The sequence below is a fragment of the Gorilla gorilla genome, chromosome 1 (genome assembly GCF_029281585.2).
Source record: "Gorilla gorilla gorilla isolate KB3781 chromosome 1, NHGRI_mGorGor1-v2.1_pri, whole genome shotgun sequence".
In the NCBI taxonomy this organism is placed as follows: domain Eukaryota; kingdom Metazoa; phylum Chordata; class Mammalia; order Primates; family Hominidae; genus Gorilla; species Gorilla gorilla.
This window is the reverse complement of record NC_073224.2, coordinates 216,303,116-216,330,509: the sequence shown is the minus strand read 5'-3', so window position 1 is coordinate 216,330,509 and position 27,394 is coordinate 216,303,116. Positions and strand designations below refer to the sequence as shown.

The window sequence follows — 27,394 nt, the reverse complement described above, 5'->3', positions numbered from 1 at the left end:
CGCCATCTCGGCTCACTGCAACCTCTGCCTCCTGGGTTCAAGTGATTCTCCTGCCTCAGCCTCCTGAGTAGCTGGAGTTACAGGCGCCTGCAACCATGCCTGCTAATTTATTTTATTTTATTTTTTTAGTAAAGATGGGGTTTCACCGTGTTAGCCAGGATGATCTCAATCTCCTGACCTTGCGATCCGCCCGTCTTGGACTCCCAAAGTGTTGGGATTACAGGCGTGAGCCACTGCACCTGGCCTTTTTTTTTTTTTGCAGTCTCACTATGTAGCCCAGGCTGGAGTGCAGTGGTGTGATCTCACTGCATCCTCTGCCTCCTGGGTTCAAGCGATTCTCCTGCCTCAGCCTCCTCAGTAGCTTGGATTACAGGCACCCGCCACCAAGCCCGGCTAATTTTTTAAATATTTTTAGCAGAGATGGGGTTTCACCATGCTGGCCAGACTGGTCTTGAACTCCTAACTTCAAGTGATCCACCGCACCCAGCGTGAGGCATGGTCTTGAATATGCATGTCACATTTCCAGGTGATACTGCTGCTGCTGGTCTGAGGACTACAGTTGGACCCACTGATGTAGAGGGTGGGAGGGAGAGTGTGGGCAGCAAGACCTTTCAGGAAGCCGTGGAAATAGATGGGGGAGAGAGAGTCAGGGCTGATCACATTTTAGACCTGGCTGCTGCGAACTTTTCAGTGCCTTAATGGTGAGATTGCAGGCATGGTGATAAGAGACTGTATCTTGGAGGGAAATCCACTGGGCAATCATGTGCCCCCAGTATTGGCCACGACAGCCCCCAACACCCAGCCTGCGGGGACCAGATCCACAGTTGGTAATGAGCTTCAGAAAGCACGACAAAGACAAGATGCCTAGAGCTGCAGTTTAATGTTTAATGCCCAATTATCTCAATACAAGGAGGCTTACATGGTGCTCATCAAGACAGGACCAGGCGAAACCAGGCCGGCAGGAAATGACCCGCATGAGTCCCAGCACAGGGACCACGTTCTCTCGGTTCCAGCTCACCCTCGAAAAGTGCCACAGGCAAGGTTCTTCAGCTCACCCAGGAGCCAGCAGGCTGGCCAGGCGTGTGGCCACCATGGTCACTGAGGATCCTCGTGGGAGAATAGGGTTCTGGGACCTCAGGATACAATGACAAGAACCAGAAAGCTGCTTCCAAACAACCCCAGAAGGTTTTCACTTCACATGCGCTAAGCCACACAACACCTGGATGCTGGGGCACCCAAACCCTTTCCCTAAAACTCTGAACACTGCAGAATGGAGGTTGAGAACACTTGGGGAGGGAGAACAAAGTCAGAACCATCCTAAAGCCAGTTTTTCAAGCTTGACCACCTCCCTCTTCCTCCCTGAAGGCACACCAGCCGATCCCATTACTGTGGAAAAGGGACGCCCTCTGGTCTATTCTAACACCTTTAATGGGAAAGGAGTTAGGAGCATGTCCCTGGCTTCAAGAAATCTCTGAATCTCCAACTCTACTGGATGATTTCCTGGAGCCCCAAGCTTTAGAAGTCCTTGGGGACACGAGTGATTTTTAGGGGGGCTGCTGGTGGGGCTGGGAAGTTTCCTGGCAGAAATTATTTACCTCAGAAAGAAACTGGCTTTTCTCTTACCCTCGTTTTAAAGTCTACCTGGTCCCTAAAGAAAATACCACTCAGGCTGGGCCTGGTGGCTCGTGCCTGTCATCTCAACACTTTGGGAGGCCGAGGTAGTGGATTACTTGAGGTCAGGAGTTCAAGACCAGCCTGACTAACATGGCAAAACCCCGTCTCGACCAAAAATACAAAATTAGCCGGGCGTGGTGGTGCATGCCTATAGTCCCAGCTACTCTGGAGGCTGAGGCAGAAGAATCGCTTGAACCTGGGAGGCAGAGGTTGCAGTGAGCCGAGATCAGGCCGCTGCACTCCAGCCTGGGCAACAGAGCGAGACTCCATCTCAAAAAAAAAAAAGAAGAAAAAAAGAAAAGAAAATACCACTCAAAATGTGTCCTGAAAGCGCTCTGTGGAAGTCGGGAGGCTTCAAGTGTCACTGGCAAGACGGGGGCATGAGCTTGTGTCCTGCACTGAATCTGAGGCTTAGCCTGGGAGGTCTAGCCCCTTGGCCAGGCAAGGTGTGAAAGGGACAGTACACAGGGGGACAGAGGCAGCTGCTGAGCACACGGGGCACAAGCCTGAGGGCAGCTCCCCTGACCAGCCATATGGAGAGGCCTCTAGGGCATGAGCTTACATTCCAGACTTCAGTATTAAACTCATTCCCAGTGGGTCCTGCAGGCCCCTTCTTCCTTTTCTCTGATGTAATTCTTGGGGAAAGCTTCAGAGCCCAAGGGATGGGAGTCAAACACCTCTGACTTCAGAGATGGCACATGGCTAAATGGCAGCCCAGTGGAGACCTCAGAGCAGCCCACTCACCACAAACGAGATCCTACACAGGGTCCCTGAGCATGCTGGACTTTAAGACGGGCTTCTGATAAGACCCTTGTGAGTATTTGGGTAGGAGACCAAAAGCATTTCTGTAAAGGGTACACAATTAGCCCTGCTTATAGAGTGGGGGCAGCTGTGACCCGCTGACCACTCCTGGGAGGGGGCTAACTTGGGGGCCCAGGAATTTGAGCAAATGATGAGGCACAATTGTCCCCAGCTGGGCATTAGATCACATTGGGCCCCACCCTGAAATAATCCCTCGTCTCAAACTTCAGACATCAGTCAGTCAGCTCAGGAGCCATCCAACAAAACCAACTTCATATTTTAAACCAGCTTAATGCTACAAACTTTTTAAAAAAGTGCTGTCCAGCTGAGCCTCTGAGAAAAACTAGCTCCCTGAGGGGTGGATGGCAGGCCTCTCAGACCAACCCCTGAGCCTCTCTGCAGAAGTCACAGCCTTGGTTCAGCTCAGAGCACCCACATCCCAGGGTGGGTGGGGGAGAAGAGCAGCTGGGCTGAAGGGACAATGTGGGATGATCAAGCCTCTGGGGGAACAGGCTGAAGCCAAAAGACCCCCTGAGGACCCCAGGCCTGCAGAGGTAACATGAGTTCCTCTCCCCATTAGCTGTTGAAGGCCTGGTCTGCCATGAAGACCTCTCTCTGTCACCCCTTCAGTATACCTGGGAAAAAAGGAGTGAACAAGTCACCAAGCCCCAGTCACCTCTGTCCTTGGGGTCTGAGTGAGCTCTGAGGGGTGGAGACGTCCTTAATGAACCATCCCCTTCAATAAACATGGTGAAAAAATTCCTCCCAGGGAAGCAGAGAATGATGCCAGTGCCACATGGGGGGCAGAGGGGATGCTTTTGGCAGTTTTTTGTTTTAATCTGACCCTTCTTTACAGTGGGGCTGCCTCTGCCTACCAAGTCCTTGGTGCAAAATGGCTCCTGGACCAGCGCAAGGCAGAAACTCTGAGGAAAAGTGCCCGCCATAGCCATGACAGCTGCCCCCATGCTCCTGTCTGTTTTCCGCGGGAGCTTGTCTCTGCTGGACCATTTTTATATCTCAAGGGGAGAGGTAAGGACTTCCTCAGGAAAGGGGTCTCCTGAGCAGGCGGCTCCTGTTTCCACAGGAGCCTCAGTGCTACCTGCCCTAGGATGGCTCCCTGGGACCATCTCTGGGACAGAGGCGACCAGGAAGCCAAGACCGGCAGCTCAGCTGGAGATGTGAGGCCAAGAACAGGGGAAGAGGCAAAAGGGCCCACAGCTGCCGTTTACTAGAACCATGAGGCCTAAGTGCAATTAGCATTCTGGCAGACTGGACAGCCCCTCAGAGTCCCAGCCACCACCACGGTGGGGAAACCAAGGATGTAGCCTGGGCCCCTCCCTTGGAAACCCAGACCTGCCCTGGAACATGGACAGTGATGGGCCCTGATGGGCCTGTCTGCAGAGGTCTCACTAAAAACTATAACAACCTCCCTGCTAAAACTCAGGGAGGACAAACAAACAACTCAACCTGAAATAAATACAAAGGCCTTACGTGCTTCTTGGTACGTCGAGGGTCCTAATTACCCCTCAAAAGGAGGTAGCAGGGCCTTTCCCTGGACTTGGCCACCTCACCTGCAGCCTTCTTGTGAGAGGTCAGAAGTCAGAAGACTGGATGGGCCTCCCCAGGCCCAGCTTCCATTAGGAAGGTGAGGACCCACCCCTTATCCACTCCTCACCCGTACCATTCATATCTCCCCACACAGCTTCTGCCAGCTGGGGCGGGAAAGGCAAGGAGACCCCATGCCCTGAGGGCAGCGCCTAGTGTCCAATGTCCCTGTGCAGGCAGAGGGGCTGTCAGCCTGTCTGTGAGGAGGTAGAGTCGGGGGCAGGCTGCTGGGGGCAGGCAGGGCCACTCAATTAATCAACAGGTCCCCAAGGTCGTAGGAGTCGAAGAGGTCGCTGATGCCCTCACCCGCCTCCAAGCCCCACAGGTAGTCGTCCTGGTCCAAGGATGGGGAGAAGCTGATCAGAGGGGAGCTGCACGCCAGGGTCGGGGACAGGAACTGGTCCTCAGTCTGCTGCAGGAGTGGGTGCGGCAGCTCCAGCATGCTGTCAGTCGCCTCCAAGGGGACCAGGGATGGAGGCGGTGGAGCCTGCTGGGGGGTTGGCGCTGGTGCTGGCACTGGAGACAAACAGACAAAGGTTACGCCTGGCCCTAGCATCCAACTCCTCAGCACGCGAGGACAGACTTCCGGTTCTCTGGATGACTGCACCCTTCTCCTCTCTCCTTAGCCTGGGTGGACTGTCGTGCTCTCAAAATCCACCTTCCAGAGTCTACACCCAACCCTACAACTTTTCATGTATTTTTTATTTTTTTGAGACCGGGTCTCACTCTATCACCCAGGCTAGAGTGTAGTGTTGTGATCTTGGTTCACTGCAACCTCCGCCTCCCAGGTTCAAGCGATTCTCCCACCTGAGCCTCCCGAGTAGCCGGACTACAGGCATGCACCACCACACCCAGCTAATTTGTGTATTTTTAGTAGAGATGGGGTTTCACCATGTTGGCCAGGCTGGTCTCGAACTCCTGACCTCAAGTGATCCGCCTCCCTTGGCCTCCCAAAGTGTTGGGATTACAGGCCTGAGCCACTGTGCCCGGCCAAAAAGGAAAGAAATTCTGACACATGCTACAACATAGATGAACCCTGAGGACATTAAGCTATGTGAAATAAGCCAATCACAAAAAAAAAAATACTGTGTGATTCCACTTACATGAGATACTTAGTCAAAATCGCAGGGACAGAGAGTAGAAGGGTGGTTGTCAGGGGCTGGGCAGAGAGGGGAATGGGGAATAGGTACAGAGTTTCAGTTTTACAAGGTGAAAGGAGTTATGGAGATGAATGGTGGTGACGGTTACACAACATTATGAATGTATTAATTACCACTGAACTGTACATTTAAAAAGTTATGATGGTAAATTTTTGTTATGTTGCCTCTACTCTCCACCACACACAACTATACCTGACCTCATCACCCTCTCCAATTACTGGCCCATTTTTCTGCTCCTTTGCACAGTAAACTTTCTCCAGAGTAGCCTGAGCTTGTCTCTACTTCCCTATTACTATTCTCTCTTCAACTCACTCCAGTCTGGGGTCTCTCCCCACCATGTCCCTGAGCCAGTGACGTCCACGCTGCTAAACCCAATGGTCATTTCTCTGGCTTCATCTTATTTGACCTTTCAGTAGCCATTCTCCAGCACTCTATGCTCATTTCTTTCTCGCCTTCTTCTTTTTTTTTTTTTTGAAACAGGGTCTTGCCCAGGCTAGAGTGCAGAGTGCAGTAGGGTGAACACGGCTCACTGCAGCCTCAACCTTCTGGGCTCAAGCAATCCTCTCGCCTCAGCCTCCTGAGTAGCTGGGACCACTGGTGCGTGCCACCATGCCCATCTAATTTTTAAGCTTTTTTGTAGAGACGGGGTCTCACTCTGTTGCCCAGGCTGGTCTCAAACTCCCAGGCTCGAGCAATCCTCCTGCCTCAGCCTCCCAAAATGCTGGGATTACAGACATGAGCCACCACACCCAACCTGCTCATTTCCACTTAGATGTTAAGACGGTGATTTCCCATACAGGGGATTGCAATGAGGCACTGGAAATTGCCTGCCACATATATCCTGATGCTCAGAATCCCCCACATTGGAGTCACTCCTTAAGCCCCAGCCAAGTATTATTTTGAAGATACAACTGCGCTGGGATGCTAGGCTGCCTGTTGAGACTGGTGGTGCACCCATAGGCATGTGATTTCACATTTTATTTATTTATTTATTTAATTTATTTTGAGATGGAGTCTTGCTCTGGACTTCACGTTTTAGAGCATCCATTTTCTCCCCTCTGCATGGGGCAGGATAGCACTACCTACCTCAAAGGGTTGCTCAGAGGACCGCATGGTAAGTGCATATGAAGCACTGGTTTGGCCTGGCGCGGTGGCTCATGCCTATAATACCAGCACTTTGGGAGGGCGAGGCAGGCAGATCACCCGAGGTCAGGAGTTCGAGACCAGCCTGGCCAACATGGTGAAACACCGTCTCTACTAAAAATACAGAAATTCGCTGGGTATGGTGGCAGGCATCTGTAATCCCAGCTAATAGGGAGGCTGAGGAAGGAGAATCATTTGAACCCAGGAGGTGGAGGTTGTAGTGAGGCAAGATCACGCCACTGCACTCCAGCCTGGGCAACAAGAGCAAGATTTGTGTCTCAAAATAAAAATAAATAAATAAACAAACAAACAAATAAATAAATAAGCACTGGTTTGTCGGGTCTGCATGCTGCCCTTGCTCCTGTTAAAAATTGCTCCCATTTACCAAGGCTAATGGGGGAGGTGGTGGCACTGCCCTTGAGGCGAGGCGTGGTTCAGCCTCCTTGCACACTCAAACGGCCCTGAGGGAGTCCATGCTGTTACCCCTATTTACAGATGAGAAAACTAGGGCCCAAAGAAGTCCATTAAATGTATATTAATTTAAAAAAAAAATCTAAGGTTTGTTTGGCACGCTGCTGATGTCACAGTCAGAGGCCTGGCTTGGGAGCGGGGAGCATGTGGGCTCAGACTCTAGCGCCTCCTCTCACCAGCCATGGAACCCCAGAACTGTGTTTCCTCATGTGGAAAAACAGGGATGAGTATTAAAAGCAGTAACTGATAAAACACATGTGAAAATCTCTGTTATAGGTCAGACCTTGCTGTCTCCTGCTGTTGATCACGTCCAGAAATAGAATCGCCTTTTGTAATATGTGTCTCTCCACCACACTCTGAATGGCTCTTACTGCTTTTCTGTCTCTAAAACAGCACCAGGCCCAGCTCAGTAGATGCTCTTCACACAAGCTTTTTTTTTTTTTTTTGAGACAGAGTCCCACTCTGTCGGTCAGGCTAGAGTGCAGTGGTGTAATCTCAGCTCACTGCAACCTCTGCTTCCCTGGTTCAAGTGACTATTGTGCCTCAGCCTCCTGAGTAACTGGGAGTATAGGCATCACCACCAGCTCCGGCTAATTTTTGTATTTGTAGTAGAGACGGGGTTTCATCGTGTTGGCCAGGCTGGTCTGGAACTTCTGGCCTCAAGTGATCCACCTCCCTCGGCCTCTCCAAGTGCTGGATTACAGGTGTGTGCCACCGCGGCCGGCCACATAAGCTTTTTTTTTTTTTTTTAAATCACATTTATGCCATGTCATCTTCTATAACCCACTCAATATTCATGAGGAAATTTCAAGTGTCCCCATTTGAGAGATGTGGGAACTGGGGCTTTGGGGGCTTAAAGTGATTCCCTCACAGTCACCAAGTCACTAAGAGGTGAGATACAGGCTTGAACCCAGGTCTCCCAACTTCAAATCCTGTGCCATCAGCTACATTTAGGTGTATCTCAGAATGTTAGAGCCTGGAGAAATGTCAGAGACGATGTTGTTCAAACCCCTTCCATTACAGATGAGGGAAACTGAGGCTGCAGAGAACACTTCCCCTGGTAATGCAGAACCAGGGCCAGGACCCAGGTCCCAAGACTGTAGTGGCTTCCTCTCTTACATGGCTTCTGGCACTCAGACCTCAAAACGATATTATTTCAGAACACAGCACGGAACATGTGTGTGTCTGTGTGTGTGTGTGTCTGTGTGTGTGTGTGTGTGTGTGTCTGTGCAGGAGAATCGCTTGAACCTGGGAGGCGGAGGTTGCAGTGAGCCGAGACCAGGAAAACTTCCTCCTCCTCCCTTCAGCAGGGATAACACTATGAGGCCATGTGACAAGGGTCGGGGGGACAGCCATGACATGAGAGCTGGCCCCACCAGACTGCTGTGCAAGCCTCTGCTCCTCTCTGGGCCTCAGGATCTTGATTTGTAAAACTCAGGTAAAAACTTCACACCCGGCTGGGCTCGGTGGCTCACACCTGTAATCCCAGCACTTTGGGAAGCTGAGGTGGGTGGATCACCTGAGATCAGGAGTTTGAGACCAGCCTGGCCAACATGGTGAAACCCTGTCTCTACTGAAAATACAAAAATTAGCCGGGCATGGTGGCATGTACCTGTACTCCTAGCTACTCGGGAGGCTGAGGCAGGAGAATTGCTTGAACCTGGGAGGCGGAGGTTGCAGTGAGCCAAGATCGTGCCACTGCACTCCAGCCTGGGTGATAGAGTGAGACTCTATCTCAAAAAAAAAAAAACAACTTCACACCCTTGTTTATGCTTTGGGATCTGCCACCTCCACCCAAGGTCTCAGAGGACAACTGAAGCAAAGGTGGTTCCAGCTTCGGAGGGCTATGCGCATGCTGACACTTGAGTGAGGAGGCACAGCAGGAGGAGGATGGACCAGAGGGTGGGGCACAGGTCTGGGATGGGAGATAGGCACTGGGGAGGTGTCCCGAGGGACAGATGGCTGGCACAGGGAGAAGCTCTGGTCCCTGATGAGGCCTGACAGACACAGGAGAGATCATTAGAGAAGAGTTGGGAGGCTGGGCTCTGGTCCCAGCTCTGCCATCAACTTGCTGTGTGACCTTAGGGAAGCCACTTGCCCTCTCTGGGCCTGTGTTCATTCATGTGTAAAAAGAAAGGTTGAGTTAGTTGGGGACAGCAAACTTCAATAAAGAGCTGGAGCCTGTAATCCCAGCACTTTGGGAAGCCGAGGCAGGTGGATCACCTGAGGTCAAGGGTTCAAGACCAGACTGGCCAACATGGGGAAACCCTGTCTCTACTAAAAATACAAAAAAAAAAAAATAATAATAATCAGCTGGGTGTGATGGCGGGCACCTGTAATCCCAGCTACTTGGGAGGCTGAGGCAGGAGAATTGATTGAACCCAGGAGGCAGAGGTTGCTGTGAGCCAAGATCATACCATTGCACTCCAGCCTGGTGACAGAGCGAGACTCTGTCTCAAAAAAAAAAAAAAAAAAAAAAAAAAAAAAAAAAGCTGGAGAGTATTTTAGGCTTTGTGGGACACTTGTGGTCTCTGTCACATAGTTGCCTTCTTTTTCTTTCTCCCACAACTCTTTAAAAATGTAAAACCATTCTTAGCTCATGGGTCATTAAAAGCAGGTCAGATTTGACCTGCAGGCAATAGTTTATTAACCTCTGAGTTAGAGAAATGGACACAACCAGTGTACTGCAGAGCCCTTCCAGCAAGCCTCTTCCATCAGCCCAGCTCTAGCTCTACCTTGGTCTAAACACTAGGGTTCTACTTAAGAGAATTCTGCTGCTAAGAAGACAAAAAGTGGAACACTGGCCTACATAGCCTTGAAGAATCCTGCCAGTTTAGCCGGATGTGTGATCCAGGAAAAGGCAAAAACTGTTCTGGAGAGGGGCCTTTACAGGCTTCCATTTGTACTCCTTCTGGACTCCCACCCTCCTTGGGAAGCTCTCAGGAACTTTGCTCCCTGGCAACTTACCTGTACTACCTTCCATCAGGGGTAGCCAGCTCTTAACCATACTGTCCACCTCCCAGCCAGAAGCCCCTTCTTTGATTTGATCTATGCCTTGTGGAGAGAGCACTGGGCTGGGAGTATGTAGACCAAGGTTCAAGACACAGCTCTGTTGCCTCCCAGCTGGGAGACCTTAGGTAAGACACATCGCCTCTATGTCTTATTTTTTTTTTAATGGGCAAATTTTATTATTTTATTTTTGTTAGAGATGGAGTCTCATTATGTTGCCCAGGCTGGTCTTGAACTCCTGGGCTCAAGTGATCCTCCCACCTCAGCTTCCCAGAGTGCTGGGATTATAGGTGGGAACCACAGCGCCTGGCCTATTTTTTAAAATTTTATTCTTATTTTTATTTTTGAGACAGGGTCTCCCTCTGTTGCCCACGCTGGAGTGTGGTGGCATGATCAGAGCTCACTGTAGCCTCAACCTCCATGGCTCAAGTGATCCTCCCACCTCAGCTTCCTGAGTAGCTGGACTGCAGGCGTGTGCCACCACACTCGGCTAATTTGTAAATTTTTTTATAGAGACAGGGTATCCCTATGTTGCCCAGGCTGCTCTTGAACTCCTGGTCTCAAATGATTCTCCTGCCTCAGTCTCCCAAACTGCTGGGATTATAGGCGTGAGCTATATAATCTCACAACAACCTATGAGTTAGACAGTATTAATTACTGCGCCCAACTCACAGATGAGAAAAATTGAGGCCAAGAGAGGTTAAGTAACTTGTCCAAGGTCACATAGCTGGTAAGTGGATGGGCTGGGATTCAAATCCAGGCCTTCCTCTGCCCTGGAGCAGCACCAGCCTTCCTAGTGAGGCTTTATAAAGCATTAAGTACAATGCACATGTGTGGGGTAGGATGACTACATCCCCAGCTGCTGGATAAAACAGGAGGTTTTCAACAAACATTGATGTAGAAGAGAAAACTAAGGCCGGTCTGTCCCCCCACCTCCTGTCCCTCTGGACAAGGGACCTACCTGAGGATGCTGTGGGCTCCATGATGCTAGGGTCAGTGCTGCTGCTGGGCTGGGCAGAGTCAGGGCTGGGGCAGAGGGTGGAGGTAGAGGGGAGAGGCTCCTCGGAAGGACTGTCTGGCTCCTGCACCTCCTCTGGGCACAGGTAGACTTCGATGGGACCTTGGGTGCTCTTGAGATATATCTGCAGGTTGTCCTGGAGGAGGAAGAGAAGCCAGGTCATTGCTCTGGGCAGCTGGACACTTACACTTAGTGTGTATGGACAGACGCACGTGGCTGCTGCCATCCATGGGTGCAAGCTCAAACCCTGGGCTGGCACTGAGACCAACTCCATCTGGCCTAAGGTGGACTTCCGCTGTTTCTGCTGTCTGGCCCTGAAGCCCACTTCTTTTAGGGAGAACACCTTGATTTTCCTGTGGGAAATCACTCTGCCCCCCACTCTCAGATCATCTAGTTTTGGGGCGGGGGGGCAGCACCCTTCCCCAATGCCAGTGGGTGAGCTTGTGACACAGCCAGGAAAGTTAGTGTGACATGATTGGTTCAGGATGGCCCATGGCTCAGGTGGATCCAACCAGCACTAGGCCCAGGACTTTTGCTTGACTTGTGGGAAATGGAAGCCCCCTTCCCACTGGGGTTGCTGAGCTGGTATCATAAAAGCTACCTCTGCCACCACAAGGAGAGAGCCCACCTGGGAATGGAGCCAGCACAGAGAAAAGCAGAGAGATGAAAAGCGTGAGACAGACCTGAAGTCATAGTTTGAGCATCTACATCCAACCTTGCCAGCAATCTCTGAATCTCCCCCAGGACTTGTCATTTGGTTCCCACCACCCCTACCCATACCTCCCGCTGAAGCCAGTTGGACTTGGCTTTCTGTTACCTGTAACCAAGAGTCCTAGTATTTGGTCTTCCCACCCTGTCCCTTCCCTACCACATAACCACAACTTAAGCCACAGCTGATGACATGCATGCCATCCAGGCACATGTCCAGGTCTCCATGCCTGTACTCACACAGAACTGCACCTAGCAAAAACCCTATTCATTAAGACCTAGTTTAACTGTCCCCACCTGGGATACCTGCTCTAACTACCCTTTCTCTATGCCCGCAAAGCACATCTTCAGTCTATAAATGACAGCGTCTTTTTCCCACTAAGTCCTGAACTCCTCCAAGGGTGGGGGCGGGACCTTAATTGTCTCTGCAGCCCCAGTTCTTCCTTTAAATAAATTATTTCTTGAGTCCTTATAATATGCCAGGCTCTGGGCAAGGGATACAAGGTGAGTAGAACATTCTCTTGTGAAGCTTACACCCTAATAGATGAAGCAGAATGCAATCGTGTAATCATGCCAAATATACCTCAGCAAATGGAGATTAAATTAAAGGCAGCGGAAAAGCACAGGTGTTTATGAAGTCTGGAGGTAATCAGAGAAGGCTTCCTTGAGGAAGTGACATTTGAGTTGAGACCTGTAGGACGAATAGCAGTAAATCAGGCAGAGAGGGAAGAACATTTCAGCTCGAGGGGAAGAGCATGTATGAGGGTCTTGCACGGCTAGGTGCGGTGGTTCACGCCTATAATCCCAGCACTTTGGGAGGCCAAGGCGGGCAAATCACTTCTATGCCGAAGTTCAAGACCAGCCTGGACAACGTGGCAAAACCTCGTCTCTACAAAAAAAAACAAAAAATGTGCTAGGCATGGTGGCATGCACCTGTGGTCCCAGCTACTCAGGAGGGTGAGGTGGGAGGATGGCTTGAACCCGGGAGGCAGAGGTTGCAGTGAGCTGAGATCATGTCACTGCACTCCAGCCTGAGTGACAGAGCAAGACGCTGTCTTAAAAAAAATCAAATAGGTTGAGTGTGGTGGCTCATGCCTGTAATCCCAGCACTTTGGGAGGCCGAGACAGGTGGATCATGAGGTCAGGAGTTCAAGACCAGCCTGACCAACATGGTGAAACCCCATCTCTACTAAAAAAAAAAAATACAAAACTTAGCCGGGCGTAGTGGTGGGCATCTGTAATCTCAGCTACTTGGGAGGCTGAGGCAGGAGAATCGCTTCAACCCGGGAGGCGGAGGTTGCAGTCAGCCAAGATTGTGTCACTGCACTCCAGCCTGGGCGACAGAGTGAGACTCTGTCTCAAAAATCAATCAATCAATCAATCAAACAAAACAGAAGATCTCATACTAGGAATGAGCTTAGTGCAATGGGGAAACTGCAGACAGGTCAGTGTGGCCAAAACAAAGACAGATGGGGCAGCGGGGAAAAGGAGGTTGGCGAGGTCAGCTGGGGTCTCAGAGCACCGAAGCCTCATAGGGAGTCTCAGGAATTTTGGTCTTTAACCTGGGAAAGCACGGTCAGCATGAAAGGATTTTCATGAGTATTGACACCGTCATACGTGGGCATGAGCGTGCATGTGCGCAGGAACCCAGGGCTGGTGGGATGCAGAAAGAAACCAGGAACAGAGATTTTCTCAGGCCACTACTCAGTCTCCGTTGCCCTTTCCAGCTTCTGCCATTTCTGCCCAAGCTTGAAGGCCACCAATATTGCCATGGACACCAGAATGGGCCTGCGAAGCATGGGGCTAGGCAATGCCAGGGACAGAGTCTGCAGAGCCGCCTGGAACCCTCCCTGGCAGGGTCTCAACCCTGCTCTCCGCCAAATATTTCCCCTCTCACCTCAGTCCTGTCAGGCACTTCCAGTCTCGTCTGCGGAGGGGCCTTGACGGCAATCACTGTCTGCTCCTTAAAGTTGCCAACAGCACGGATATCCTGGTAAGTCACATAGGCCAGCGTAGGGCAGGAGAGTCAAGAAAAGTGACTGTCTGGTCAAAATTCAAACCCCAAACCTGCCAGGAAGCACCTTCACCCACCTCTCCTAAGCCTCTGAACATTACTTTCTCACTCCTTGTACAACTTAGAAATAATACAATCTGTAACCTGTTAATCTCATAAGCTACCTTAGATCCCTTTGGAAAGCAAATGGGAATATAAATCATAAAAAATGTTGCCTTACATTATAAATCATATAATGTTGCCTTACATTATAAATCATAAAAAATGTTGCCTTATGTAAAGGCTTCATCTCTCAAACTAGATCATTAGCTCTGAGAAGGCAGGAAGACGTGTTTTATCTCTTTATATTTCTCACAATGCCTAGCATCCTTCCAAAAATACAAGGTCAGATCCAAAACCAATTAGATATGAAATGATTTTGGAAAATGTATGAAAGAGCCTTAGCAAAGTCCATGCTCTTTGACCTCATCATTTCAATCCTAGGGATCTGACCTAGGAAACAAGTAAAAATATGGGAAAGCATTCTATGTATAAAGATATTCGGCCGAACGCGGCGGCTCATGCCTGTAATCCTAGCACTTTGGGAGGCCGAGGCGGGTGGATAACTTGAGGCCAGGAATTCAAGACCAGCCTGGCCAACGTGGTGAAACCCCATCTCCACTAAAAATACAAAAATTAGCTGGGTGTGAAGGCCGGGTGCGGTAGCTCACTCCTGTAATCCTAGCACTTACGAAGGCTGAGGTGGGTGGATCACCTGAGGTCAGGAGTTCGAGACCAGCCTGACCAACGTGGTGAAACCCCGTCTCTACATAAAATACAAAAATTAGCCAGGTGTGGTGGCAGGCGCCTGTAATCTCAGCTACTTGGAAGGCTGAGGCAGGAGAATCGCTTGAACCCAGGGGGCAGAGGTTGCAGTGAGCCAAGATCATGGCACTGCACTCCAGCCTGGGCAGCAATAGCGAGACTCCATCTCAAAAAAAAAAAAAAAAAAAAAATTAGCCGGGCATGGTGGCGGGCACCTGTAATCCCAGCTACTTAGGAGGCTGAGGCAGGAGAGTCACTAGAACCCGGGAGGTGGAGGTTGCAGCGAGCCGAGATTGTGCCACTGCACTCCATCCTGGGCAAGAGTGAGACTCTGTCTCAAAAAAAAAAAAAAGCTATGTTCAGCAGGCACACAACTACATTACAACTATATTGAAATAAAACACATTCTGTGTGCAGTTCAAGAACAATGGCTATGTTAAGGTGGCAACTCGTCGTTCTTTTTCTCCATTTTCCAGATTTAAAGAAATTTACTTGGCTTATTTTCAATAATGAAAAAATACCTTTAATAAACTTGAGGCCAGGCACAATGACTCATGCCTGTAATCTCAGCACTTTGGGAGACTGAGGCAGGAGGATCGACTGAAGCCAAGAGTTAGAGACCAGCCTGGGCAACAAAGCGAGACCCTGTCTATACAAAAAATAAAGAATTAGCCAGGCATGGTGGCACATGACTGTAGTTCCAGCTATTCAGGAGGCTGCGGTGGGAGGATCACTTGAATCCAGGAGGGCAAGGCTATAGCGAGCTATGATCATGCCATTGTACTACAGCCTGGATGACGGAATGAGTCCTAATCTCTAAAAAAATAAATAAATAATTTAAAAAATAGACTTGAGAAGAAAAGCCACCCAGGAAGGAAGAAACAGATGCCAGACCCTTAGGGTAAGTTACTGAATCAACTCAGGATAGATATAAACATGCAACAGGTTCCTGCTCCCTGACACCTTCCCCCAACCAAGGAGGATATCTCTTGTTGGCCTTGTCCTCAGTCAGGTGCTTGAAGCTCAGAGAGCAGCTCTGGATGAGCTGGTCCAAGGCCTGCTCCGTGTTCATCAGCTCCTTCAGCTCCTGCCCCAGCTGTTGCTGCTTCGCAGGTCTGGTGGGGTCTTCAAACATTCCCCTGCCTCTGGGAACAGAGCAGCCCCCCAGTGTCAGTCTGTGGGTGAAACTCCAGAACAAGGTCATTCAAAAAATAGTCTATGACGGTGCTTCCCTGGGTTGTGGAAATCAGTGGTCATGCCTGTCTCTCAGGGAGCTACCAGGGATTGGAACTAGAGGTTTGGGGGTTGGGCTTGGGAGAAGAAACAAGTCAAGACCTGAACCCCATTTCTGAGGGTCTCTCGACTCTGTTCATCCCTATGCCCCAGCCTCCTCCAACTGGAGTAGCCTCAGTCCTGACTCCCCTGCCTGGTTTCTCTTAGGATTTATGCCAAGGGCTATAGGTCAGCTCTTTAAACCCTGTAGAAATGGAGAAGAGGAGGCTGGAGTACTCCTATCTCAGATCTGGAAGGAGTCCGGGATCCCCCTACTCAGCTCCCAGGGGACTACCCTAAGCTAGAAGAAGTGGATATTGGGATCTCTGACTCAAGAGGAAGAATCTGGGGTTCCCTTTGGCCTTTACACCTCCCAGATGTCATTCTCCACTCTGCCCCGCATCACGTTCTCCGATTACTTCAGCAGGTACACGGCGCTCTTCCTCACCATACATTGGCTCTACCCCCAGCAATAAGCCTATTGGATGTTGCTCTTGGTCCGCCTCAGCCCTTGTGCCCATTGGATGTTGCTCTCAGCCCCACCCCTGCCACTCACACCCACTGGCTATTGCCTCTGGCTCCGCCCACAGCACAAGTACCCATTGGAGGGTACCACTGGCCGCCCAGGCACTCACACCCACTGGATGTTGTTCTTGGCCTTCTTGCGGATGAGCTGGATGCCTTCCAGCACGTTGGTGATGTCATAGATGCGCCGCTTCTGCACGTCCAGCACCTCAGCGGCCCAGTTCAGGTCCAGGACCCCATCCTCTGACTCGCTCAGGAGGTAAATGAACTTCTTGGTGAGCAGCCCCAGCGAAGTGTCATACCGAGTCTTCTCCCCGGGGGATTTGGGGGCTGAGGAAGAAAGGGACCCAGTCACAGCTCAGGGAGGGGAGGGCCCGCCCGGGACCCTCGTCCATTGACCTAGGCTCATTAAGTACCACCTTTCACCACCCACTTTCCAGTTTACAAAGCAGTGTGAGCCAGGGCATCCATCACCACCACTGTCCAGACAGGGAACCTGATACCTAAGAGGGAAGGTGACTTGCTTAAGGTCTCACGGCCAGTGGGCAGTGTTGGAAGCCTAGTGTCCTGACTCCTGGTTAAATGCACATTTCCACCACAGCTTAGGGCTGCCAGACCACCACCCACAACTACTGTCACTGTTCTAAGTGCTTTCCATATACGAACACATTTAAGCCCCACAACACCCTGTAAGGGTTGCTGTACAATCATCCCCATTTTATAGATGAGAATACTGAGGCACAGTTTAAGTAATTTGCTCAGCTCACTCAGCTAGAAAGTGGCAAAGCTGGAATTCAAATCCAGGCAGTCTGACTCCGGAGTTTTCCTTCTTAACCATTACCCTATCCTGCCACTTAAATGTCCGGAGTTTGGAATTAGAATAGGGTAGAAATGATAAGCCTGGATTTAAGAGCATTTTTATAGACACACACTTGCTTTTTCTTCCCATGTGAATCACAATGATTATCTGAGAAAAATCGGTTCTGTAACATCAAGTCGGGGAGGTTCATGAAAAAGGTCCCTTTCTCAATGAGGTTGATGTTGCAAGACCACATCTCAGCTGCAGCATCTTAAACCACGAGGGGACTTTTGTAATCGAGTGACTTCCAAGTCATATAGCAAGTTAGTGGCCAATCTAGTAATTCTGGAACCTGAATTTTAGAGTCTTAGGTTCCTCTGGAGGAGGACCAGTTATCATGAGCCTCAGGATCCTTCAAGACCGTGCTCTGGGCAGCCTTGACCAGTCAAATGTAGAGGAAACTTTCTTGCCATTCCTGATCTAGCTGTGTCTTCTTTTACACGAGACAACTAAGGTTCACAGGAGTGACCTGTCAGGTCGGGGCAGAGTCCTACCTGGACCCCCAAAACTAGTGTTCCTCCCAAACACAGTTGCTTAAACTCCTGCTCTAACCAGGATTTTTTTTTTTTTGGAGATGGAGTCTCACTCTGTCTCCCAGGCTGGAGTGGAGTGCAGTGGTGCAATCTCGGCTCACTGCAACCTGCCTCCCAGGTTCAAGTGATTCTCCTGCCTCAGCCTCCTGAGTAGCTGGGATTACAGGCATGCGCCACCACACCCGGCTAATTTTTGTATTTTTAGTATAGACGGGGTTTCACCACGTTGGCCAGGCTGGTCTGGAACTCCTGACCTCAGGTTATCTGCCCACCTTGGCCTCCCAAAGTGCTGGGATTATAGGTGTGAGCCACCGCGCTCAGCCTATCCAGGATATTGACTGAAAATATCAAGAGGCAGCAACCCCCTCCAACTTAGCTTTAGGAAGGCACCACCTGGGCAGCCTCTGGATCTTAAAAACCTCTGGGGTGGCAGAGACTGGATTAATCTGTGCTTCCCTTCCCTTTGAATCACTTATTCAGCTCCTTGTCTGCATGTGGGAGAAAGACCCTGGTTAGCCCCTGCTCCTCTGATTTAGAAAAATTTACATTGACCTAAACATTAAAACTTTTTAAAAATAATAAATTCCCAAATAAAACACTGGTCATTGAGTTTAGATCATGAGAGCAGTACATGGTGTGGTAGAAGTAGTGCGAGACTGGCCGGGCATGGTGGCTCACGCCTGTAATCCCACCACTTTGGGAGGCCGAGGCGGGTGGATCATTTGAGGTCAGGAGTTCAAGACCAGCCTGGCCAACATGGTGAAACTGTGTCTCTACTAAAAATACAAAAATTAGGCAGGGATGGTGGCATGTACCTGTAGTCCCAGCTACCTGGGAGGCTGAGGTGAGAGAGTTGCTTGAACCCCAGAGGTGGAGGTTGCAGGGAGCCAAGATGGCACCACTGCAATCCACGCTTGGTGACAGAGCTGTCTCACAACAACAACAACAACAACAACAACAAAAAACAAAAAACACAGAAGTAGTGCAAGATTTACATGTCCAGGCTCTAGTCCTGACTCCACTCTGAGACTATGGGCAAGTCACTCAAGCTCTCTGAGTCTCAAGTTGCCTGATTAGTAAAGACAGACAAGCCTACCTACCTGGCAGGATCAAATAATAAAATACGCAGGAAGCTTTTGTAAACTGGAAAGTGATCCAAATATGACTACCAGTGATTGGGCAGGGCACTGCCCTCTGCCCCTGCCCCACCCCACCCCAGAGGCCCCATCAGCACTGCTTACTTTTGGGGCTGGGGAGGCCATCCACTCTGATGCACTTCCCCTTGGGGGTTGGGAACTCAGGGACGACGGGCCGCCCAATCCCCTCCAGATCCAGCTTCCTTTTGGCCTTGGAGAAAAGGGGGAGAGAGAGGCAGAGTTTGAGAATCATTCCTCCTTTAGCCTTTCCCTGATGTGGGGCCAAAGCGATGAACCCACTTAGCAGCCACCTCTGTGCCTCAGTTTACCGCCAGTCCTGGTGAAGCACTGCTGTACTTGATAGGAAAACATCAGTGACCTGAGAAGTGAGCTTTCAGGGGAAGTCTTGCTTTCTGAAGGGCAAATAAAACTCCCATCCTCTGAGGCCCAGGCACTTGAGACCCTACCAAAGCCAGTCTGGCCAAGGGCTCAGAGCTCCTTAACCACGGGCCCTAAGCCGGCTCCTATACCCGCTCCTCACCCCACCACACCCAGAGGATGATACCAGGAGGAAGCAGTGGGTGGGGCCTAAACCACATCAGGGTGGGGAAAGGGCCCCCCTACAGAAGCAGCTAGCCCAGCTAGACTGAGTGCCCATCACAGTCCCACAGCTGGTCCTTATCAGGGCGGGGCTGGGCATCCGCCCAGACCCAGGGGACTTCCTGGCTCAGTGCCACAACCCAGGGAGGTGCCCACAGTGGGAAGCAGTGCAAACATCCCCACCCCCATGTTTGGGCTCCAGCTTGAGGGCCCCAGGGCCTCCTGAATAGACTGCATTTGCCATTCTTTCTTTGCCGAGAGGGGCAGACAATGAATCCTTCCCGTGTCTTAAGGACAAGCAGCTGAGGCCACCCCCCACCCCCCCAGCTCCCCCTTTCTGTTCCCGCCAAGCTTGGGAAACACCTGCTGGGGAAATCAAACCACAGACCCATCTGCTCCTCTCCACCCTGTTGCCATCCGGGCCCCAATTAGGCCCAGAGCTGCACTGGCCCGGAAAGGGCCTTTCTCCTGGTTAGGGCTGGGCAGGGGCAGGGCTGGGGCACTGGGACACTGGGACATAGGTCAGAGACCCATGCTTGAATCTCCAGCTCCTTCGAAGGCTCACGGTACAAGTTGGGGGAAATGTTACACATCTAGGAGCCTCAGTTTCTTCCTCTGTAAATGGGGTAAAAATGCCTACCTCAAGGGGCTATTGTAAAGATTCAAGGAAGGCACTACCTGGGCAGCCTCTGCATTTAAAAACCCTGGAACAGGCTGAATTAATCCCCGCGTGGCTTCCCTTTGAAGCACTTATTTAGCTCCCTGTCTGCATGTGGGAGAAAGACCCTGGTTAGCTCCTGCTCCTTTAACTTCTGTAAAATTCTCAGCCTGTGTCTCAGCACCCAGTAGGTGTTCAGGAAACACAGAGTCCCTTCCCTAAAATCTAATCTCGACCTCTTCCTTCATACATCCTTCTGGGGGTCATCGAGCCCATTTCTTTCCTCTTTCCAACTCTGGATCCCCCAGACACCCCTACCCTGGCTTGGACAGAGAGGCCTATTTTATCATTTAGTGGTGAGGTCATGCTCAGCAGGGCTGAGACTTCTAACTGCTGCTGAGCACAGCTGGGCTGACAGGTGTTGGAGGTGGTGACAGCTCTTCCTGCTGTCAGTTCCCCTTCCCCCACTCCTGCCCCCTCCAGGAAGTCTTCCTGGGCTGATGTGAGGAGCCCTGCTCCTTGGTTTGAGGAGCCTGGATATAACACTCTTGCTTTCCACCACTACCGAGACCTGGAAACCATCCAAACACTTTACTGCTCATTCTTGAATGAGTCTCTTGAATATTCCTTTTCTACCTTCCTAACTAGTGAAATCCTATATTCTAGAGATTTAGCCCCACGCTGTCACTAGAGAAAGGGCCAGTCACTTCCACATGCCCTGAACCACGCCCCAACATTCATCACTTCACTGAATCTTCCCATACCACTAATCCCCATTGTACAGCTGAAGTAATTGAGGCTTGGGGAGCTCCGAGGCCTCCATCAATCCTGACCAAGGCTGCACATCCTAGTATTCTTCATATATCCCCCAGCAGGAGCACCAAGGGCAGGGAGAGGAAGGGAAGCTCAGGTGGAGTTCTACCTGAGGCAGAGGTGGGGCAGCCCAGAGCCTCCCCAGCCACACCTGCCTCCCCCGCCAGAACAAACCAGAAAGAATCCCAGGAAGACCTTGAACAGAATATCTATGCTGAGCCTGTTACATGCTCATAACAGTCCTACCACATCAGTATTGGCACTGGCTCTCGGAAGCCAAGAAATAAGAGACTTACAGAGAGTAAGCACATGCCCAAGGTCACACAAAGGCCGGAGCCAGGGTTTGAACCCAGGCCTGTCTGACTGCAAAGCCATGTACCAGGCTGCCTCAGCTGCATCCCACACACGCTGCCCCAGGATTTGCTAGAATTTGGGCCAAGGCCTGGGCTACGCCCACCTGCCCCCATCACTGCATGTACTTGCACACACACACACACACACACACACACACACACACACACAGCCTTCTCTCTTTTCTCACTCTCCTTCACCCTTATTCTGCACTCCCAGGGTCCCAATGCGGCAAGTGTCCCCCTAAGGATACCTCCCTGACACCTTTGGACAGTGCCCAGAGGAAAGTCAGCCTATGGCTTGGGCTGAACCTGCAGAACACAGGTGGCAGAGGACAAGCCCAGGAGGATCAGGATCAAGGTGAGGCTGAACACAGGTCTTGGAGTCAGACTGGCCTGGCTTTGCATCTAGGCCTTCCCCTTCTTAGCTGGGAAATCAGTTGACGTCAAGTCACCTATAAAATGGGCATCATTGTCTCCACCTATGCTGAGGATTCAGTGACATAGTGCAGCAAAGCGCTTTGCCCATAGGGAGTGCCCCCACCAGGGAGCTGCTAGCACTGATGTATGGGGAGCACCAGTGGGAAAAGGGGAAAGTTCAAGGGTGAGCTGAAAAGAGACTGCAATGAGGGGAGGAGAGCAAAGGCTATGGCCACAGCCAGAGGCCAGCTTAGCCCTATCCTGGACGCTCTTAGGCAGCCCCTTTGGCTGGATCTTCAAGGCCTAGTCAGGACTCAAGCCCACCCTGCCAACCCCTATGGAGAAGAGTACAGCTCCTTCCTCAGGCAGCTGCAGAAGTGCAGAGGGTCAGAGATCACCAGGCACAACCCCCTTACGGGCACCACGGTGAGGAAACTGGGACTTGGGGACGAGGAATTGACTTGCCCAAGGTCACGCAGAGTGGAGCCTGGTCTCTCCTAAGCCCTAAGTCAGATGGTGGGGTAGGAGCAAATGTAAGGGGTCGAATCTTGCTTTCAGATCCCAGCTCTGCCACTTGGTAGCTGAACAGCCTGGGATTCACTGTCTTGCCTCTCTGAGCCTACACCTCCTCACCTGACCTGCCTTGTAGAGTTGTGTGGTAAAATGTTTATTTTCTTTCATGCCTCACAAGAGGAAATCTGGAAAATGTAGACAAATTGAAAGAAAAGGAGGACCGGGCATGGTGGCTCACGCTTGTAATCCCAGCACTTTGGGTGGCCAAGGCGGGTGGATCACCTGAGGTCAGGAGTTCGAGACTAGCCTGGCCAACATGGTGAAACCCCATCTCTACTAAAAATACAAAAAGTAATCCCAGCTACTTGGGAGGCTGAGACAGGAGAATCATTTGAACCTGGGAGGCGGAGTTTGCAGTGAGCAGAGATGGCGCTATTGCAAGCCAGCCTGGGTAGAGCTTCCTGCAGGCGTGAAAGAGAATGATGCCATGCGCCTGGCCAGAGGAGGCATGCGATAAAGGGGCATTCCCTGAGCCTTCCTCAGAGGACTTGGAAAGAGCTCTGGACAGGGAGCCAGGAGATCTGGGTTGTGGCCTTCATTCTGCCATTGAACTTGGTTGCCATCCTTGGACAGTGCCTGAGGTCCCTTTAAACAGAAGCTCCACAACAAATCCTGCTCACCCTGCACTTTGCAGCCTGGCCACAAAGCAAGCGGCCACACCCAGGGTTGGGTTTGGAGCTGTTCCAGGTTACACCCTTGTAAAATGAGTAAGCAGAGGGCAGGCCTGCCCACGGGGCTGGGCCCCGGGCATCTGGGGATTGACAGGAGCGGGAGCTCTGGGCCTGGCAGGGCTTTAGGGTGGTCTGCTGCAAGGAGACTCCCCTGCTTCTTCACTTGTGACCCAGGCAAGTGACTTCCTTTCTTTGCTCAGTTTCCTTATCTGCAATGTGCCTCATTCTGGACATCCTGACCAAGATAATGAACGTGAAGAGTGCCAAGCAGTGTCTGGCACACGAGAGGCACTCAGTAAAAGAGAGACCTTCTTGCTAAGATCACTGAGCCCTTCTGGGAGGGAGGTACAGACAGATGTACTTGGGCTCCTCTGGGAGGGTTCAAAGCAGTGTAAAACCACAGCTGTTACTGAAACTTCCAGTCTGAAAGCAGCTGGCCAGAGGAGAGTGGGCCTGCCGCAAAGCTCCCTTCCCTGGGGGGAACTCAGCTCCTAAGTCAGGCAGTATTAAAAAAAGTCAAGGCTACATAGAGAAGAGCCTGCTGCCTGACCAGGTGCAGTAGAGTAGCTCATGCCTGTAATCCCAGCACTTTGGGAGGCTGAGGCAAGAGAATTGCTTGAGCCCAGAAGTTTGAGACCAGCCTGGGGAACATAGGGAGACCCCTGTCTCTACAAAAAATAAAAAATAAAACACAGAAGAGCTGACTGCCTTGTGAGTCCCATCACTCTACCCCATCCCCATCTCTGACCTTAGGTCACATCCCCTCTCTGAGCCTCAGTTTCCCCCTGTAACATGGAGCTATTAATGCCATCTATTTCACAAACTACAAAGATGTTTTAGGCTATAAAACACTGAACACAAGATACCCAATCCCAGTTATCCTCGGTTGCTTAACCTGTAAAATGGGGATAATACCATTCCTGCCCACTGCCCTCCTAGTTAGAAATCATGTGCGGGAAGGGTCTCCAGGAAGGTTAACGTTTTGCACATGGGCAAAGCCTGAGTCCACTGGTAGGGAGTGGTGGCTCTGCCTGCATCCAGAGCTGGCTGGGCATCCGTGCTTGCTGACTAGCACAGGTCTGACCAGATGCCTCTGGGGCAGGGGGGGGTGGTCTTATCCCTGTACCCGAACTTATTCACCACACTCACAACTAAGCAAACCTACAACACCCCCTTCCTCTCCCTGGAGCCTGCTTCCAAAACCCAGGACCTGGAGCTGAATGTGGCTGAGAAGAGCTAGCCCCACAGCCACCCTGTGCACACACGCATTGTGAAGGAGAGGACACTGAGGCCCAGACTGGGGCCAAGACTTGTCCAAGGACACACAGAGAATTAGTGGCAGAGTCACACCAGAAACCAGGCTCCTCAACCACCACCACCTCCACTCCCCCAGGCTTTTCCCACTCCACCCCCCCACCCTAAAGTTGTTTTGATTCACACGGGCTCCAGGAATTCCACTCCCACAAAACACACCCTGAGCCCAGGTCGGCAGGCAGCCTGGTGCCACTACACTTTGGGCCCTCTCTGGCAACCAGCCTGGGAGCTTGAGGAGAGAGCAGCCAATCTGAACAGAACCCAAGGGGGCTGCCCACATTTGTGTCTGCTACATGGCTGTCTGGGAGGGAAGACTGGGCCTGGGGGAGGACCTAGGGCAGATACTTGGGGCTATATCAGGAGCTGGCTGGACAATTTGGAGTCTGTCCATGGCAGATTGGACGTGAGAGACCCGCTAGACCTATCCCTCTGTCTTACCAAAGTCCCACAGTGTCCCCAGGCCATACTCTTTGCCTGGACAATAGCAGGCACCCAGTACTGGTTTCTGGCCAAACAATGAAGTAATGAATGAATGGCGGCAACGCTGGCTGCATGGACTTCCCCAAGGTCACACAGTGCACTGGGAGTAGCGAGTTGGGTCTCCCTCCAGACTCGCAATCCAGTGCTCATTCCACTCCACTAGAATGGATGAGATTATTTCATCCAAAGTCTGAAAATGAAGGGGTCTTCTACTCAGATATTGGGGGCACTGGGTCCTGGAAACTGAAAGCTCATCTTCCCTCTTCCCAAAACTCTACCTGCTCCACTCAAACTGGATCTCAGGCACCCCTCCCTCCTTTCCCACACCTGGAAAAGCATAGGGGGAAGCAGTGGGGGCCCCCAGCATTACCGGCAGCCGGCCTGCCGGCAGGCATCGCACAACTTGGCCCTCGGGTCCGTGGGGAGTGGCGTCGAGGCAGGTGCCTGGCGCCGCTGCGGGAGGCGCCGTCTGCGGGTACAGCGGTGTGTAGTAGGTAGCAGTAGCTGGGCAGAGCTGGGGGCTGCTGAGGCCGGATGGCCACAGCTCTGTGGGGCTCATCGCGGGCACCACCTTCGGGGTCTGCCCAGCGGCCGAAGCCAAGGCCCGGGGCCCTTGCAGCATAGCGAGTAAGGCGCCCCCTACCCAAAAGGGCTTGGCGCGCCCGCGGACACCTGCGGGTTCCGGTGCTGCCGCCTTTCACACGGCCCGCGGCATGGCGCGGAGGCCGGGGGAAGCCGCCAATGGACGCCTGCGGGGCAAGGCCGGACCCTCCCCTCCTGGCCCGCGGCCGAGCAGAGCAGCGCTTAGAGATCGCCGCTTGGAGATCGCCCGGCGGCTGCGGTGGTGGCACTGCCAGGGGCTGTCTCGTCCCGAGGGCACCGCGACCCAGGACGCCCCGCGCTCCCCAAGGCCTCGGCACCTGGGGTCCGGCCGGCTCTGGGGAGGGGTCCCCGGCGTGCCCTCAAGCTCGGCGGAGACGCGATGCGCTGGGATGGGGAGGGGGGTCTCGACTGCACCGACTTCCTTGAGGCTCGCTCTCTAGTCCCTGAGTCTTTCTCTGCCTCTTTTTTTTCTTTTTTTTTTTTAGCGCCAAACGTCGTGCCGCGAAATTCGGATCTCCCGCGGAAAATGCCGCGCTCCGGTTGGCTGCTGCAACAGTACAGGCTCCACCCCCCCGGAAAGAACGCGTCCTCGAGGCGGCGATTGCAACACTAACTTCGCTGCTTAAAGGGGCAGCCACACCTGCTGTTGGTGCCGCCAGCCGCCGGCCGCGCTAGTTAGCAGCCGGCGAGACGGAGACAGAGGGTGGTTCCGGGATGCACAGTGCAGAGGCGGCCAGAGCAGTGCACAGCGCCCCGAGAAATGGGCCCGGATTCCCTGGGATTGAAGGGAAACATTTTGGCGCGGGGTCCCAGCCTGACCCCAGACCCAGCAGTGTATTCCCCAGGCCACAGGACCTTTTGTTAGTTTGCATTGTTGCTTAGCTAGCACATGTGTATTCATATCCCCTTTCCTGCTAAAATGAAGGCCAGGAACCTGTTCCCTTTAATGGCAGAGGGGTGAGGGACGGAGGCAAACTAGTCTACTTCTTTGTAGGGAAAACTAACATCTATTCAGTGCCTACAGGATGCCAAGCACCATGCTAGATCCTTACAAGCGTTGTTTTAGTTAATTTATTCCAACAATCCTGGGAAGAGGAATGATGATCCCCATGATAAAAACTGACAGTCTGAAAGGCTGGGTAACTTGCCCAAGGTCATACAGAGAGATTCCCTGATTTGAGAGCTGGCAACAGAATCTGGGACAGGTCCCAGCTCTGGAGCCCTTGTTTTTCCAGTTAAGGGGTTCTTCTACCCTCCCAAGCTGCCTGGGGGCACAGCAGGGTCAGAGTCCCACTGCAGAGCTTTGTCTTGTTCACAGTTGTATTATTAGGACCCAACACTCAGTAAATGTTTGAACATCTCTAGGTTTCTTTTAAACAATCCTTTTGTCACAAGAGCCTCTCTGCCTCATTCAAAAACCTTCATTGCTGATAATACATTCCTCATCACTCCGGTTTAGAGAGGCTCAGAGAAGCAAACTTGGGTAGTGAGTGGTAAAAAGCTGCTAGAAGCTGCTGCTAGATTTCAGGTCTGATTTCTTGCCTGGTGCTGTGTGATTTTTATGCAAGTCTGAGCCTTGGCATTCAAAGCCCTCCAGAGACAGTCCACAGCTTAATTCCTCATTAGATGGTTGAGGCCAAGGTGGCAATAACCCATGATGATTAAGAGCCCAGGCTTTGTAGCCAACAGCCCCGAATTCAAACCCAGGCCCAGACACTTTATTATTCATTGTGTGACCAAGGCAAATTTTGTAAATTCTCTGATCCTTGATCCTTGATTTTCTCCTCCTAATAGCACTTACCTCATATGATCATGAGGAAATCTCATGAGATAATGCATATAAAGCTTTCAGCACAGAACCTGGATCATAAGGAGCCTCAAGAATTGGCAGCTGTTGTTATATCTCTGACTTTTTTTTTTTTTTAGACAAAGTCTCACTCTGTCACCAGGTTGGAGTGCAGCAGTGCAATTCTCCTGCCTCAGGTTCAAGTGAGTCTCCTGCCTCAGCCTCCCGAGTAGCTGGGATTATAGGTGCCAGCCACCATGCCTGGCTAATTTTTGTATTTTCAGTAGAGACAGGGTTTCACCATTTTGGCCACGCTGGTCTCGAACTCCTGACCTCAGGCAATCCGCCCTACTCGGCCTCCCAAAGTGCTGGGATTACAGGTGTGAGTCACCAC

General features: G+C 51.6%; 1 protein-coding gene and 1 long non-coding RNA gene across 3 annotated transcripts; one reads left to right on the top strand and one right to left on the bottom strand.

Moving 5' to 3' along the window:
- Window positions 1–861: 861 nt before the first annotated feature.
- On the bottom strand, window positions 862–25,704 carry E2F2 (E2F transcription factor 2). Of its 2 annotated transcripts, none has more exons than XM_055387601.2 (7): window positions 24,982–25,704; window positions 18,838–18,943; window positions 16,315–16,534; window positions 15,394–15,552; window positions 13,487–13,601; window positions 10,825–11,017; window positions 862–4,596 (listed from the first exon to the last, which is right to left on the bottom strand). In XM_055387601.2, exons 1-7 carry the CDS (start codon window positions 25,231–25,233, stop codon window positions 4,328–4,330), a joined length of 1,314 nt encoding a protein of 437 aa, XP_055243576.1. In that variant the 5' UTR covers window positions 25,234–25,704; the 3' UTR covers window positions 862–4,327. The 2 variants fall into 2 exon arrangements, with proteins under 2 accessions (XP_055243576.1, XP_055243580.1); XM_055387605.2 differs by having other exon boundaries at window positions 16,321–16,534.
- Window positions 16,056–26,574, top strand: LOC129533701 (uncharacterized). Its single transcript, XR_008680033.2, has 3 exons — window positions 16,056–16,479; window positions 21,374–21,514; window positions 25,700–26,574. It is a non-coding gene; the product is annotated as an uncharacterized lncRNA (long non-coding RNA).
- Window positions 26,575–27,394: the final 820 nt, after the last annotated feature.

What these genes read in the sequence shown, in the direction of transcription:
- E2F2 (XM_055387601.2), bottom strand. Translation starts at nt 25,233, where the DNA reads ATGCTGCAAGGGCCCCGGGCCTTGGCTTCGGCCGCTGGGCAGACCCCG. An exon ending in TGCCGGCAGGCCGGCTGCCG is followed by an intron (nt 18,944 to 24,981) that starts GTAATGCTGGGG and finishes CTTTTCTCCAAG; the next exon opens with GCCAAAAGGAAGCTGGATCT. An exon ending in TGGCCTCCCCAGCCCCAAAA is followed by an intron (nt 16,535 to 18,837) that starts GTAAGCAGTGCT and finishes TTTCTTCCTCAG; the next exon opens with CCCCCAAATCCCCCGGGGAG.